Genomic DNA, 15,838 nt, shown 5'->3' with positions numbered 1-15,838 from the left:
AGTTTTCCAAAATGGTGATACTACCTTACACATTCAATCACTAGTCTATGAGAGCTCTAGTTACTCCATATTTTCATCAACAATTGATATCATCAGTCTTTTTAATTTTCGATATTCTAGTGGTTTTGTAATGATATCTCATTGTGGCTTTAATTTACATTTCTCTGATAACTAATAGGGTTGAGCACTTTTTCATACATTTACTGGCTATTCAGTATATTCCTTTATAAAGTACCCATTCAAGCATCTTGCCCTGTTTTATCTTGGGTTGTCTGCTTTTTGCTTAATAATATGTAAGAGTTCTTTATGTTCTGGATATGAGTCTTTTGCTAATTATGTATGATAAAAATACCTTCACCCACTTTGTTTTTTTACTATTATGTATAATTATGCATAATAATGGGATTAATTGTGACATATTCACATAACATATTTGCTTCAATTCATTCTCCAGTACTTCCCCTTTTCCTCTCCTCCTTCTCCACTCTGTAACTTGCCTGTTCCCCTTAAAAACTATCTTTTGATGAACAAAAGGCCTAATCCAATTGATTGATCTTTTCTGTTCTGATTAGTGTCTTTGAAGCCAGTTGCCTGTGTTATCTTCTAGAAGCTTTATTCTTTATCTTCTGTGCATCTGTTTTTTTTTTTTCTGAGTGATAGACATGGACAATGAAAAACTCTAGATAATCTGAGATGCTCTGGATGAGGTCATCATCCTTCAGAGATGATTTAAGCTTATGTCTGCCGAGTGGTCAGGTTGTGGGCAAGCAATTTCAGATCATCTTAATGAATTTAGGAATAAAGGTGATTTGAAGCTAGGCTTGAGTTCTCTGAGGGTTAGATATTTTCTCTTTGCCTTTTGTGTAGGGTCCCAACCTAAAGCCTTGGGTGTTCACATTTTCTTCTTTGGTGGCCTTAGGCTCGTTATTGTAAGAGTAGATTATTAGAAAATTGAGTAAATCAAATAAGAAGTTCTTGGAAATTAAAAGATTTCTGAAATTGACAATAGAAATTTAATTATTACAACTTGAGTGTGGTGAAGACTGAATTGTTGATTTGGACGATAAAGTTGAGGGAAAAAAAACTTAAAGAATTAGAAAGTCAGAAAAATGTAAGAGAAGAGTGTCAAGATGTGAAGTATAGACACAGATGGTCCAGATCACTTAGGATCTGAAAGGGAAATATGGTGACTATGGAGGAAAAGATATACCAAAGGAATAATAGAAGAAAAATTCCCATTACTAAGGAATATACTTGTCTCTAAGTATAAGAGCTCACCAAGAATGTGAGTAGGATGGACATATTCTGGGGGGATTTCATAACAACAAAAGGAAAAGATAGAACTTTTAAGGCTTTCAAAGAGGAAAGACAGGCAAAGAACCAGAGACTTCTCATTGAATATTAGAAGACCATTGAACAATGTCTTCAAAGTGCTATGATGAAAAGTCTAGATCTACAATTCTACCCCTAAACTCTCAATCACAACTGAGAGAATAAGGAGTGTAGTTTCCAGATGTGCAAGAATTCAGAAAGTTTAGTACCATCTAGACCCTATAACATATAAGAAAAATAACTTATGGATCAGACAAAAAATAGCCTAAAAAATGGGACAATGCTGGAGAAACTGATTGTTATAATTTAGAAGAGGTGAATAAAGAAAAAAATGAAAAATTCTTTATTTAGCAACACACTCTAGAGTTCTCTTTTGACAAAGTTTAGATGACAAATTATTATTTTTCATTTTATGTTACTATAACCACTGGAATACAGTGAATAATATTCATACAGTGACATTATTGCATTTTTGTATGTGCCAGAGATGGAACCTAGCACCTTATGCATGTTAAGTAAGTGCTCTACAATTGAGCTACATCCTTGGCCCTCTGATATTATTACAAATGTTGCTTTATTGGTTTCTAACACTTCATTTATTCTATAGAAAAAAAATAGAGAATTTATGTATTAGTTATAAAAGAGAAAGCATATCTTCAGTGTAAAATTAATTATAATAGAAATTGGAAAGAAGAGACAAGGAGTATTAATGACTTAAGTTTATCATTCTTCATAGGAAGGACTTAAAGCTTTAGACTATAGCTTGTAAATCAAGAAATAGGAAAAATGTGTTATTTATAAAGATTTAATGTCAGTTACCAGATCAACTAGTGCAGGAAAGAGAAGTTTAATGTTATTTTTTTTTTTTGCCCTTCCAACAGTTGAGTATTTTAAAGTATGTATATTTATTTACTAATCTTTTTAAGGAAGTTGTTTTAGGCCTTCTGGATTGGGGAAGTGGGGCTTACTGGCTGCCCCTTGACTCTTTTTTAAAAATTATTTTTATATATACTTTTAGTTGTTAGTGGACCTTTATTTTATTCATTTATTTATTTATATGCAGTGCTAAGAATCAAACCCAGTGCCTCACACATGCTAGGCAAGCGCTCTACCACTGAGCCACAACCCTAGCCTTGACTCTTGACTTTTCATCATTGTACAGTTCGGAGCCCCTGTCATCTTCTGAGTAGGACAGGAGAAAACTGATAGACCTGTAGGGGCTAATCCCAAACTAAGTGATTTCTTCCTGTCCTGCACTTGTCCCCAGGACTGTGATTAAAGGACAGCAGCCAAAAGACAGCTCGTTTTGTCTGTAAAGAGCTCCAGCAGAGCCCTCATGTCCATCCTTCTTCATTAAGTAATTCCCAACTGGAAGCATACCTCTGTGTCCCTCTTCCATTTCCTCCTTGGAGAAAGCTTCTTCCATGTGTGCTGCTCTAAATGAAGGCAAGAATTGGGGGTGCACTGAACAGCCTGTTCTCTTAGGCACAGACCACTGGGACATCTTCTTGTCTTCCATTAAAGTCTCTTGTCCATCCCTGTGGTGGCCATATGAGAGTCCAACTTTTCCACATTGCTTAGGATACAGATCTTAGAATGGGCCTCTTTCATAATGGGGCAGGTGTTTCTTGGTGCTTCCAATATAGGGCTATGTATTTGGCCTCACAGATAGTCATTAACTGATGAACCCTGAGCTCTCTGCACATCAGTTGACCTTTATGTTACAGCAGTGGTCTTGACCAAGCCTGTATTTGCCTCCTGTGGGACATTTGGCAATTTTTGGAGACAAAGTTATTGTCATAACTTGGGGAGGGGAATAAGGGTGCTGCTGGCATCTAGTGGGTAACAGAGAAGGTGCTCAACTTCCTGCCACAACAAAAAATGAAGTGTCAAGGTAAAGAAGCCCTGTGTTAAGAGTCTGGGAGAAAAGTGGCTGGTTCTCTATAATGGGAAGTTGGGAGATTTATGGTCTAAATAACCTTACTGAAATAATTTCACCATGCCAAGTCTCAGTTTTCTCTTTTATAGTAGCCTCAGGTTGCCTTTGAGGTCCTGCCCAACTCAAACATCTCCACTGTATGCCCTGTAGTTAGAGTGGCTTAACAAGGATACTTACAGAGAACGAGGGCAGAGGAGACTCTGCAGTACCTGCTCCCCAGGGACACTATCTCCTTTTTCCAAGATCTGAGTGCTGTGTGTCAAAATCTGAAATGCTAATTGGAACTAAAACAAAGTCATAAGTGTGTTCTAATCAATCAAATATTCTTTTTTACTGACAATTGGAAATCACCAACCTGTGAGTTACTAGTTACCATTTAAGCCTAATGAGGTATACTGTTGCAGGTACAAGTATTTCCTAGGTTGTACTGATAAAAAGGAGAGAAAGAAAGCTTTTTGTGGGTAGAATGTAGGACAGTTTACTTTTGGGGATTTTTAAACAAATTTTGTTGTGCATGTGTTTCCCTTGCAGCCATTTATCCTTAATTCTCTTTTTAAAGTTACTTGAAGCCCATCCTCACACACAGCGGTCCACCTCTAACCACCACTCTTCCCGCCTGGTGTGGTTTGCTGGCCCGATGTCTGACTAGTCCCCAGGTGTATGATGTAAGTACAGCATGTCAGTATGGTGTTCCTCCTGCTCACTCTGCCAGGGAAGCCTCTTACCTAGGAAGAAGAAACCAATCACACTCATACCTCTATAACTTCATATTTTCCTTGTATAATAAGATGATTAGAAATGGCAAATTTACATATGTTTATATTCTTTGCACAGTAATAAGAGAAATCTTTTACCGGGATTACAACTGCCAAGTTACCAAGTATTGTAACCCACTGCTACTATGCAATCAGTGAGCACAGTAGTTCTGTGTAGGTGTCATCCCAAAGCCTCCAGGGCCTCTGCTTACCCCCTTCAGAGGAAAGCAACTGTTGAAAAGGCCAAGTGACAGAACTCTACACCTTCAAAGCCAGCTGAGCTGCCTCCTTGGGGAAGCAGGTTCTGCCTGGTGAGAATGCAGTTCTACCCTGACCTTTTCTTTGAATTTTCACCGAATGTGAGAACAGCATTCATGAATGTCTCCTTCTCTTAAAGACAGTTGAGCCCTCCAGCATCCTCAGGACCTCCCCATATAAAAATGAAAATCCGCCAGGCACAATGGCACATGCCTGTAATCCCAGCAGTTTTTTTTTTAAGAGAGAGAGAGAGAGAGAGAGAGAGAGAGAGAGAGAGAGAATTTTTAATATTTATTTTTTAGTTCTCAGCGGACACAACATCTTTGTATGTGGTGCTGAGGATCGAACCCGGGCCGCACGCATGCCAGGCGAGCGCGCTACCGCTTGAGCCAAATCCCCAGCCCAATCCCAGCAGTTTGGGAAGCTGAGGTGGGGGTATCATAAGTCCAAGACCAGCCTCAGCAACTTGGTGAGGCCCTAAGCAACTTAGTGAGACCCTGTCTCAATTTTTTAAAAGGCTGGGGATGTAATCAGTGGTAAAACACCCCTGGGTTAAATTTCCAATACTAAAATAAATAAATAAAATTAATGATAATAATAATAATAATAATAATAATAAATCCTGTGCCACATGTGATAAACTGTTTTCAGATTAGAAAATAATGGATAGTGAGGATAGGGATACTGTAGCTCAGTGGTAGAGCATGTGCCTAGCATGTATGAGGCCCTGAATTTGTTCCCAGTACTGACAAACAAGCACAAAAAAACACCTTCAGTAAAATGGTGAGATTATCATTTTCCCAGAATTGTTCTTGCTTTGTAAAGTGGTTTTTAACAATAATGGTAACTTTTTAATATAATATCTATCAGCCTAAACAATAATGCTAGTGTTATTTTGTATCAGAAGGACTCAAACCAACAGATTAAAAAGTTAGTTTTAAAATTTCTTATCCAGCACTACTGTGTATAAGAAAGGTCATGTTCATTCTGAAGGCTAAATGGTTTGCTTATTTTAGACCTCTGTTTAAAGTGGAATTGTGACCACTTGAAGGCATGTCATCACTGAGACAAAGTGTGCTGACGTGCCACCATTGCATCTTCCACTAATGAAGCTCCAACTAATTATACCTTAAAAATATTTTCTAATCAAAAGTTTACTAACTATTCCCTTATTCATAGATAAGGGATATCAGTACTAGTTTGGACTCAGCATAAACTCAGCCAAATGGGGCACATGATGTCATTTACAGTTATATACCTTTAAAGTGCTTCTCTCACCAGTTCAAGAGACTACTCAAGGTTTGCTTTCCAGAATAATGTTTGGGCTCTGGACTTGTCACAGCCAACTTAAGATGGGTTGACTTTGGCTACCAGGAACAACCACCCTCAATGCTGCTGCTGGCCTTTTGTGCTGGGGTCCTGCCCAGGGTCTCAGCCAGCTCCAGATACAGTGAGGACTGCTGCTGAGTGAATGGGAGCAAAGGATCTTTTCAGAGTTAGCAGTTGAGGAAACCAAAGTTGAGAGAGACGGAGGGGCTCCCTGTGGAGTGGAGTGCTGGGTGAGTCTCTCCCACTCAGAGTTCTTGGGGCTGTTTTGATACTTGTTATGTGGTTCTCACCCATCACCTAGGGTGTTTTATACTTGGTCAAGTTTATTTGGAGGTATGTAGGATGTTCATTATTTCTACAAACTCCAGACTAATTAGGTTTGTTATCCACCAAGAAAACAGTGTTCTTCCACTTTTGAAGAGACCTATGGTTGGGGCTCTGTGGTAGAGTGCTCGCCTGGCATGCTTGAGGCACTGAGTTTGATCCTTAGCACCACATAAATGTAAAATAAAGTTGTTGTGTCCACTTAAAACTAAAAAACGAATATTTAAAAAAGAGACGTATGGTTATTTTCAGTGTACAAATTCCCACAACACACTTGTTTTTAGGGTTATTTCACTGCATTTTTATAGCAGCCTTTACTAGACAACTAGTTATATAATGATATAAACCTTCAGCTTCCTAAAATTCCACGGATCCTATCACCTAGAATTCCAGGGAGTGGGTTGGTTTCATCAGCTTTATGTGACACTCGTTAAGCTTTTTTCTTTTAAAAAAAATGTTTTAGTTGTAGATGCACACAATACTTTTATTTTGTTTATTTATTTAATTTTATGTGATGCTGAGTATTGAACCCAGTGCCTCACAGGTGCTAGGCAAGTGCTCTACCCCTGAGCCACATCCCCAGCCCTCCTTCAGCTTTGATATAGGAGTCACTCTTCAACTGGGTCTCAAGATGTCTTTGTTTCTGAGTGACTTTTCCTTAGGTACTATCTGGGCTGGTGGGTGTCATAAATGGAATGGGTCAGTATCCAGTCTTATTTTCTCCCACCAGTGAATTTTGTCCCTGTGTTCCTCTATAAGAATAATCAGGCCACACTGAAGTTCATGTCCAGGGTGCTATGTGGGCTTTCCTTCATTTGTAGAATTACCCTCACATGTAGTTGATCTGTATTCCTCTCTATCCCTTTTTGGCTTTAAACCTTGAAACAGTAAAGTATGTATCAGAACTGTCTCCCTGAAAATTGGTAGCTAAATATTTTGAAAAGATGGACAAAACATTACTTAGCACATGTCTGAATGGTAGAACTGGGACATGCTAAGACAAGGAAAGAGGACTCCCTGGGAGCTGGAAACCCAAATGGGGCACATGATGTCATTTGTTGTTAAAACTATCAGAAGATAGATTGAGCTTCAGGACTTTCTGAACACTAAGGCAGAGGAAGAAATTTGGGAGTTTGGAGCAAGTTTTAGAACTGTGCTCTAAATATCAGCCTGAGTACAGAATTTGTTTTTCGTCATGCATCTCTATCCTGCCTCCTTCCAGTGAGGCAGCAAGTGAAGTGGAATTGTGTGTTTGCCTGTTAAAAATGCTAGAGCACTCACAGGGTTATGTGGAGTCACATTGTGCACTGTGTATGGAGAAGTAAGTTGACATCACTGACAAACAATGCAGAAAACAAGCATGTGCTTGTCACCAGTAAATACACAGGAGATGCACTGGGAGAGAAGTGAGAAAGACTCAACCCAGGAATCCTCTTAGCTCAATGTGTTTACCAAGCATTCATGTAGCACCTACTACAGGATGAGTGTCCCTTGACCAAAAGACTTAGGACCAAAAGTGTTTCAGATCTCAGAACTTAGATTTTTTTAATATTTGCATATATGTAATGAAATATCTTGGGTATGAGACCAAGTCTAAACACAAGATTCATTTATGTTTCATATATACCTTGTATGTATGGCCTGAAAGTAATTTTAGATAATATTTATAATAATTTTGTGATGAAACAAAATTTGAGAACTATCAGACTTCTATGACGTCAACACTCCAAAAAGTTTCTGAGTTCAGAGCATTTCAGATACACGGATACTTAACCCGTATGAGATAAGTTCCATTAAGGAAGGGCACCAAGAAGAGGGAAAGAGGTCAATGCCCTTTGGTAGTTTATCATCTAGATGGGGGCATGTCCAGGTTGCACTTGGGGCAGGCAATGGACCAGGGTGGTATCCCAGACAGAGGAGGGATACATGAGACTTCAGATGTGTTTGCCATCCAAGTTGCATTCTTTGACAACCTTCAATACAGCAGAGCCATGACCCTCCCTTTGTTTTGCTGGTGTAACCCATTGGAGGGAGAAAGGTTTTATCTGACATTACTCTGTCTCCTGACACTCTCCCCACCATTTGTTACTTTCAAGAGGCTATGACTTTGTTAATGCCTGCCTTGTTTACCCTTGTTTGTTTTGCTACAACTACTGCTTAGCATGAGATACTATTCTAGTCCTTTTCCTGAACAGCTGATTTTTTCACATCCTTTATGTGGAAAAAATGAATCTAGAGGCAGGATCAATTCTAACTCTGCTTCCTGTCAGCTGGACAACCTCAGGCAGATTTTACTGATTCACTAGTTCAGGTTTTCTTCTAGGGGTAAGGATCAAATGAGGGCTTATGTGAAGTTCCTGGCAAGTGTGTTATAGAAGCTCAATAAAATGTACTCTTCCTCTTTATCATTTGCTTCATGCTCCTGAGGACAGGCTTTCCATCAGGGTTTTTCTGTGGAAATACCACAGGGAAAATGGAGGAAATGCTAATCATGGTTTGTCCTCTCTACTCAATTGCTAACTAGGGCAAAGACTAGTTCAAATGTAAACAAAGTGGGTTTAGGATGCTTTGTGTAGGGCTGTAGGCCCACCTGAAAGACCTACCCAGAGAAAGAGTCCCAGGAACCTATTTCCAGTGATTGCCCAGTTACCTTACCCATAACTTCCTGTCTTTATGGACTGAAAAGCTGAAATTGAGCTGGTCTCCCTTCTTTATTTTGCCACTAATCCTGACCTACCAGGCATTTGAAATGAAAACTGCTTGCTGGTGCTCAAAGTCTTAGTTCAAAGTCCAACAACAGTGCTTTGCATTGAATAATACTACATAATTTCCATCCCATGACTGCACTAGAGGCATAAGCAGGCAATTTTCATAACCCCTAAGTTGCTGATGAGGATTTAGGATTGGAGGGCTCCTGCCCAGGAAAATATAAGTGTCCCACTTTTATTGTTATTGTTGTTATTTATGCCTTTCAGAACCAAGAGCCACTGAGAGAAGAAGATTCTGATTTCATCCTGACCGAGGGTGACCTCACCTTGACCTATGGAGACAGCACAGTGACTGCCAATGGCTCCTCAGGCTCCCACACAGCCTCCACAAGTCTTGAGGGTGGTCGGAGAACAAAGAGCAGCTCTGAGGAAGTGCTGGAGCGAGACCTGGGAATGGGAGACCAGAAGGTTTCAAGCCGGGGTACCCCTCTTGTGTTTCCTCTGCAGGAAAATGCGTGACTGTCCCCCAAAATCCTGAAATGCTGGGGTAGGCCCCTGGAGTTGAGGATGGCTACATGCCCCAGTGTTGTTTGAGGTGGGGCATTGACTGGATTGAACTAATGCTTCTATTTTGTTGGGGTTTGAAGCTATCTTAACACTTAAAATTTAACCCAAGACTCAGATGGTGAAGCTAGAGTGTCTCTAAATCAAGACGAAAGCAGATCTATTCCCACTTTTTCACATAGTAGTGCGCTGTTTCAGAGTTAAGCAAACACAAAAATAGCATGCTTTCATGGTCTCTTAATTCATCCACCCATGCTCTTTGAATAAGGCAGGGCAAGTATTGGAGATTCTACCCATGAGAAGCTTCATCTCAGCACATAGCAGTGCCAGTCTAGCTGGCTTGAGGAATATCAAGTCAGGGGAGAACAGGCTAGAAGAAAGACCATGAAGGAAGGCAGTTGAGATTGGCCCACCAAGAATTCTGGGATGCTGGTGTTAAACGGGACAGAAAAAGCTATTTGAGTGGAGGCCCTGGCACTGAAGGCTACAGGACTGCATTCTCCTATCAGGATCCCTGACTTTATGCAACCTGTGTTTTCTTCTAGACTGAAGATTAGAAATGATATCCATGAACATTTCAGTGTGGGAAAAGAATTCTAGTTTCTTCTCTGGAAATCTTTATAAAGAAGTTACTGGGATGTTTAAAACCAAAGGCAAATTGTGTTATTCTATTGTTTTTAAATTAATCTGAGGACAGAAGGGGTTTAGAAAATGATGGTATCACCGCAAGAATCATTTAACTTTTGAGGGCTACCAGATAGCCCACTACCTAGAAAAATGATCAGTAAGACTGAGGTATATACCATAGAGTTAGAGATAACACCAAAATTTGTAGGATGCTTTTATCAGGGAAAGAAAAAGCAGCAAGAACCCAAACAGGCAATAGGCTAGTATTCAGAGGGAAAGGGATCTCAATGTGAAAATAAAACCTGCAAAGAAAATACAAGATAGGCATCTTAAGACTCAGTAATAATTCCAAACTTTGAGCTGATGTATGCATGCTATTCAGTGGCCACATGAGAAATCAGAGTAAGCATTATTCAACCCAATAGAAAGTTTCATCTTAGATAGGATTAGGAATCAGGTGTCTTTACAGCAAGTATCATTTTCTGGATATCTGGAGAGAGTGTTGCACCAGCTTAATTTGTGGATGTGGTTTGAAACCTGGGTTTTCAATTTGTGTTCTTTCTGGGTGAAATATTCTGCCTGCCCACACCTGTGGTAGATGAAATACTGAGAGAACTCTTGGGACAGTTTTTTTCTCCACTCATCTCTGTGCTTTAGTGCTAGCATTGTTGGCAAATCAATTTCTAAAACAAATGTCTTCAAAATGTGAGTATTTTTCTTCCTATGGTAGACAAATTAGTGTCTTAGTACCATACACCCATAATGAATCAGCCATTTAACCTTCTTAACTCACATCTTTTTTGTTGTTGATTATTTTTTTATTTATTTATTTTATGTGGTGTCGGGGATTAAACCCAGTGCCTCATGCATGCTAGGCAAGCTCTACCACTGAGCCACAACCCCAGCCCCCTAACTCACACTTTTCATGGTTAGTTTCTCTCTTGCCCAGGCTGGCCTTGAACTCCTGGGCCCAAGTGATCCTCCTCTCCCAACCTCCCAGTAGTTAGGACTATAGGCACGGGCCACCATGGTAATTGTTATTTTTAAAATAGGTCATAGCTTCACAACTTTCAGAGTTTTAATTGGTAATTTGTTTAAGTAAGGAAAAATTTATTTGATGAGGTTGAGCCACATGAGATTGATGATTTTCAACTATTTTTTCAAAATCCAAAATAGCAGTTTCATATAGATTAATATAAGATAATCGAATGCATTTTATTCATCTCTCTCCTTTCCGTAGTAAAGTACATTATGATTTTATGGTCATCTGTGGACTTTGTAAGTCTGCTAAAAGCTAAACAATGTACCTTACCCCCTGAGACCTCAGGGTTACTAGGCTAGCAAAGGACTTCAGAAGACCTGCACCCCACAGCCACAGAATAAGCTTTTTTATGTTTCAGCCCCTAGAAGGTTGTGGGTTCAAGTTGTAGACAACAGCTGCCACACTTAGCAGAAGGTTGGAATTTTGTCCATGTGATTAGACCCAGAACCATCAAGCAGTGTTTGTTTTATAGTTATCTCAGTAATGACCAGTACACAATATAAACTTAGAAGATGAGACTGGGGTGGGGGGAAGTTGGCTTTTTTTTTTTTTTTTGAGATGGGGTTTCACTAAATTTCCCAGGCCAGCCCTCAGCTTGTCATCCGCCTGCTTTAGCCTCTGAGTAGCTGGGATTACAGGTGTGCACCTTCCTCCCTCCCTCCCTCCCTCCCTCCCTCTCTCTCTCTCTCTCTCTCTGTGTGTGTGTGTGTGTGTGTGTAGGTTAGGTTGGTTTACTCTTTGGTTGGGTCTGTATAAAGCCTTTGCTCATCCTTTATGCTGGAGGGGAAAAGCTTAGACAAAAGTCCTAGTGATTATTCTTGAAAAAAACCCAACCAAGTAGAATACACCCAGTCTTCATTCACTGCAAAGCTTTGTTATTCTTTTGGGTTTCTAGGAAGCGTTCAGAAGATTGTAAGAAATTATCTTCTTAGGGAAGAAAAATAACCATTTTGCTTCCCAGCCTAGTCTTAGGTCAATCAATAAATTGTTGTGTTTTCCCCCAAAAGGCCATCCTTTAGTCTTCATTGAAAACCTTTTGTTCCAACCTTATTAAATATAAGTAAATACAGATTTTCTGAGACCAAAACTAGAGTTATAATTATTTGATTGAGTCTTTTATTCAGCAGATTGAAGTAAGTCACTTGGACCTATGGTCCTAAGTTTTGTGTGCAAAGTGTGGAGAATTTTGACCTTACCAAGGGTTTGGGAAGGGGAATCCATTTATTGAAATGGTTCCATATCAAAAAGCATTATGACTAGGCTGCATGGAGAAAAGTAAGAATGCCACAAAGCCCAGAAATCATCTAGCTCAAGGCCAACCAGCTGCTGTTGGTCTGGCATAAAAAACAGACTGATATTGCTGAATAATGGTGTATCCAATTAAACAAAAATCTTCTGAGAAAGTAATCCCAACTCATCCTTCACACATATTTGTTCAAGTTAAGGGGGGATGACATTTCAGCCAAGTCAGAGGGTCTAAAGCAGAGGTTCTGCACCCTGCCTGCATATTAGGATCACATGGCTGTTTTTTTTTTCTTGACATATTGACATTACTTTCCAAGATTTGGATTCACTAGCTTTGGAATAGGATCTGGCATCCACACTTTGTTTTGAAGCTCCAGGAGTTCCTAATGTGCAGCCAAGGTTGAGAGCCTTTTGGCTAGAGCTTTCTTTGGACCCTGTTTGGTACTTTAGTCAAAATAATGGCCTAGCAAGTTAAGGGTTTATTTTTTTAAAATTTATTGGTGCATTATAATTATACATCATAGTAATATTATGATACAGTCATTTATGCACATAGCATAAATTATTCTTTAATTCCCCCTATACCTCCCCTTTCCCTCTCCTGATTCCTTCTCTACTGATTTCACGAAGTCCCTTTTCTCTCTAGCTTCTGTGTATGAGAAAACATATAGGACCCTTGACTGTTAGTCATGAGGAACAAACCAAGTCAATAACACAGCCTAGGCAGCTATGAGAAAGTTTTGAGTTAATCTTTGCAGAACTCAAGGACATACTCCAAAAAATTCAACTGCAAAGATTACATTTGACAGCCTTAGAGCCTCCAAGGAGATAAGGAGAACAAGTGTGTGTGTGTAGGGAGAATTTAAAACTTGTCATCTTCCTTCCCATTTGTGAGGAGAGGGGGAGGAGGATTTTTGTCTTAACTGAGCTTCTGATTAGTCAACATGAAGGTTTCTGGGAGTCTGGCTTTTAAATTTCATATGGAATTAAGTTAATAGCCTCTTTTGTGGTCAAACTTTCCTTGTCTTTCTCTTGTTCCCATGCCTGAATTTGTGTTGGATTCCTGAGAATAAGGGTGGGCCTGTTGAGTGCCAAAACAGGGGAGAGTTGTGGTCACTTTGCTGTCACATGATGGACAGCAGATAAAAATTCCTGCCATTCTTTTTGATAAGAATGGTAGTTCCCATTCTTTGTGGGAACTACCAGCAAACCCAACCTTTGCTAGAGAAGGAATTTTGGAATTCAAGTAAGACTACAATTCTTAGGAAACAAGCACAGGAAGGGCATATGGATTCTGAGCCTCCAGGGTACTCACTGGGGTGACGAGACAAATGAGTGTTGATGCCTCGAAGTCAAAAGTCACACTGAAACATCAAATATCTCATCAAGCAAATAGCACAGGGCTCTTCAGGCTATTTTCTAGACCCAAAAATATCCTATGTGGTTTGACAAATGAAGTCCCTTTAGAATAAATGCAAAATGATATCTCCGCTATCCATGAACATTTCAGTCTGGGACAAAGAATGAATAGTTCCTTCTAAAATAGAGGCCTGTTTCACATTGTCCCACCCCCAACATTTCACTCCCTCTCTTTGTCTTCAGTGGAAGTTAATGTAATCATATCAGATATTTCATGTGAACCAGTGATTTCTAAATATAAAAACACCATCAATGTATTTATTGAAGATCAGCAGGGCCATTGAGCGACTCATCAGAGGTGAAAATACCCACTTGGAGACCTGCCTTATACCCACTGTAAGTTCTAAGAGTTGTATCAGAAAGCTGACAGTAGCATCTATTGTAAAATGTAGCCTGGAATGAGGGCTACTGGTAAGTCAGCTTGCCAACAAGATAAGTATGTGACTTCTTTTTCCACCCTAGAAGTAGAGAACTTGACGATGTCTTTGATGCCTGCCTTTTGACATTGATTCTGTAGATTAGTTATCCAGAGTCAGACAAATTACCCTGGTATCATTGAGTTCTGATCATTTCTGTTGGTTTCTAAGTGAGAATCTAGCTTTCTAGTATCAGCTGCTGCATGCTGGTAACAGTAAGTTGAAGGAATTTAGTAGCCAAGAGTCATAGTTTAGAAACAACACATCTGAATGCTGTTTCTACCACTTTGATATCTGAAAAGATCTTCCCCCACTTTAAAGCCTAGTGAAAACAGTATGGAGAGAAATACTGCAGAAACCGATGCTACCATCTAACTAGGAAAGACAAGTAGATTCTTTTGACAATCTTTTAAAACAAGACCTAAACACAAACCATTTTTTTTGCAAACATGTCTTGTCACCCAGGGGTAGCAAAAATTGAAGAGAAAAACCAAAGTTGTTGATCTTAGTTTTATTTTCCTAAGCAGGGTATACTATAACTGGCCCAGATGGAATGCACAGGCTGTCAGATTTCAGCCACCTGAGCCTTGGGGAAGATGAGAAAGAAAGTCTGTCTGCTGTGCTACCTTCTGAAAAGGTCTGAAGCAGACCTGAGTGCATGCAGCAAAGGTCACCTTCTCATTCTGATGGCCATCCTTTAAAAAAAGGCTTAATGGAATTGCCAAATGTCACCATAATCTCTCAACTCTTGGCCAGTGGAAAAATTGTCTAAGCCTCTGTATGTTGGAGGAACTCAGAAAAGGACTTGTAAACAGCACAAAGCGTCATCTGCTGTCTAAAGCACTTTTAAGAAGTTACCATCCAGGTGTTACTGGGTGATTAACTGCATGTACATTCGGGGACTAACTTTTGTTATGATTATTTCATTGTGGGCTTTGGAGAAGTAGAGGAATGATTTTCAGTTGTATAGGTGTTAAGTCTATAGTTTTGTAATTTTATTACTGAAATTGCTCCTTCAAAGTGTGATTTCAGCTCCTTCTAGATTATCTCTTTATGTTTTAATAAAATGCATCTGATACTACTTACTTGGGAAGTTTTGTTGTGTCCATTAAAATGATTAAATGGGAAGGCCACCAAGATCCATTTAATAACTGAACAGCAACTTTTTGAAGTAGAATAGGGTGAATTTAACATGGAATGATGTGACCTTCTGGGGAACTTTTTATAGAGGGCTTACTTATTGTATTTGGGGAGATTTTGTTTCTTCTATTTCCATTCAATAGTAGCAAACTGGTGGTTTTATAATATTAAAATTATACTATGTTGTATAAATATACATTATAAATGACATTGAAGTATGTTATAACTGTGAAAAATTAAAGACCTGAAGTTATCTACCTTTATGTGCAATAAGGAAAACTGCCGTAGGCCCCCCAAAGTGGTATCTTTTCCCTAGCATTTTACTTAATGTTTGCCTTTGTGTAGATGTGTAGATTGCTGTTGTAAAGCTAGCCATGTGTTTTCCTGCCCTTTACTGATATTTAACACATTTTCTCAAAGCTTTTTTTTTTTTTTTTTACGAAACTCAAAATAAAAAGATTAACTGGCTGAGCTGTTCTTATTTTGTATTTTTAAAGTGTCATCCACTAGTAGAAGAATGTAGTATGACCCTATTTCTAGTCTGTTTCTTTCCCTCATAGAAAAGTTCTTTTCTGGGTGGAAGCTATTCCTCTCCAAGGGAATTCATTTAGACTAGGGTTGGCAAACTAAAGTCAGCTTCTGAACCAAATCCAGCCCACTGCCTGTTTTTGTAAATAAAGTTTTATTGGCATCTACTACACTCATTCATTTGCATACCGTCTGTGGCAGTTTTCATGCTG

General features: G+C 39.2%; 1 protein-coding gene across 2 annotated transcripts in view; it reads left to right on the top strand.

Moving 5' to 3' along the window:
* The window catches only part of SLC9A7 (solute carrier family 9 member A7), a 146,366-nt gene extending 131,013 nt beyond the window's left edge, over window positions 1-15,353 (top strand). For both annotated transcript variants that reach the window (XM_081277314.1, XM_081277313.1), the window contains 2 exons: window positions 3,831-3,936; window positions 8,913-15,353. In XM_081277314.1, coding sequence (XP_081133440.1) covers window positions 3,831-3,936; window positions 8,913-9,164 — 358 coding nt within the window. In that variant the 3' untranslated portion in view covers window positions 9,165-15,353. The remainder of the gene's footprint in view (window positions 1-3,830; window positions 3,937-8,912) is intronic.
* Window positions 15,354-15,838: the final 485 nt, after the last annotated feature.

This window comes from Spermophilus citellus, assembly GCF_964194105.1.
Source record: "Spermophilus citellus genome assembly, chromosome: X".
NCBI lineage: Eukaryota > Metazoa > Chordata > Mammalia > Rodentia > Sciuridae > Spermophilus > Spermophilus citellus.
The sequence above is the reverse complement of the archived record's forward strand: the minus strand, read 5'-3'. Positions and strand labels throughout refer to the sequence as shown.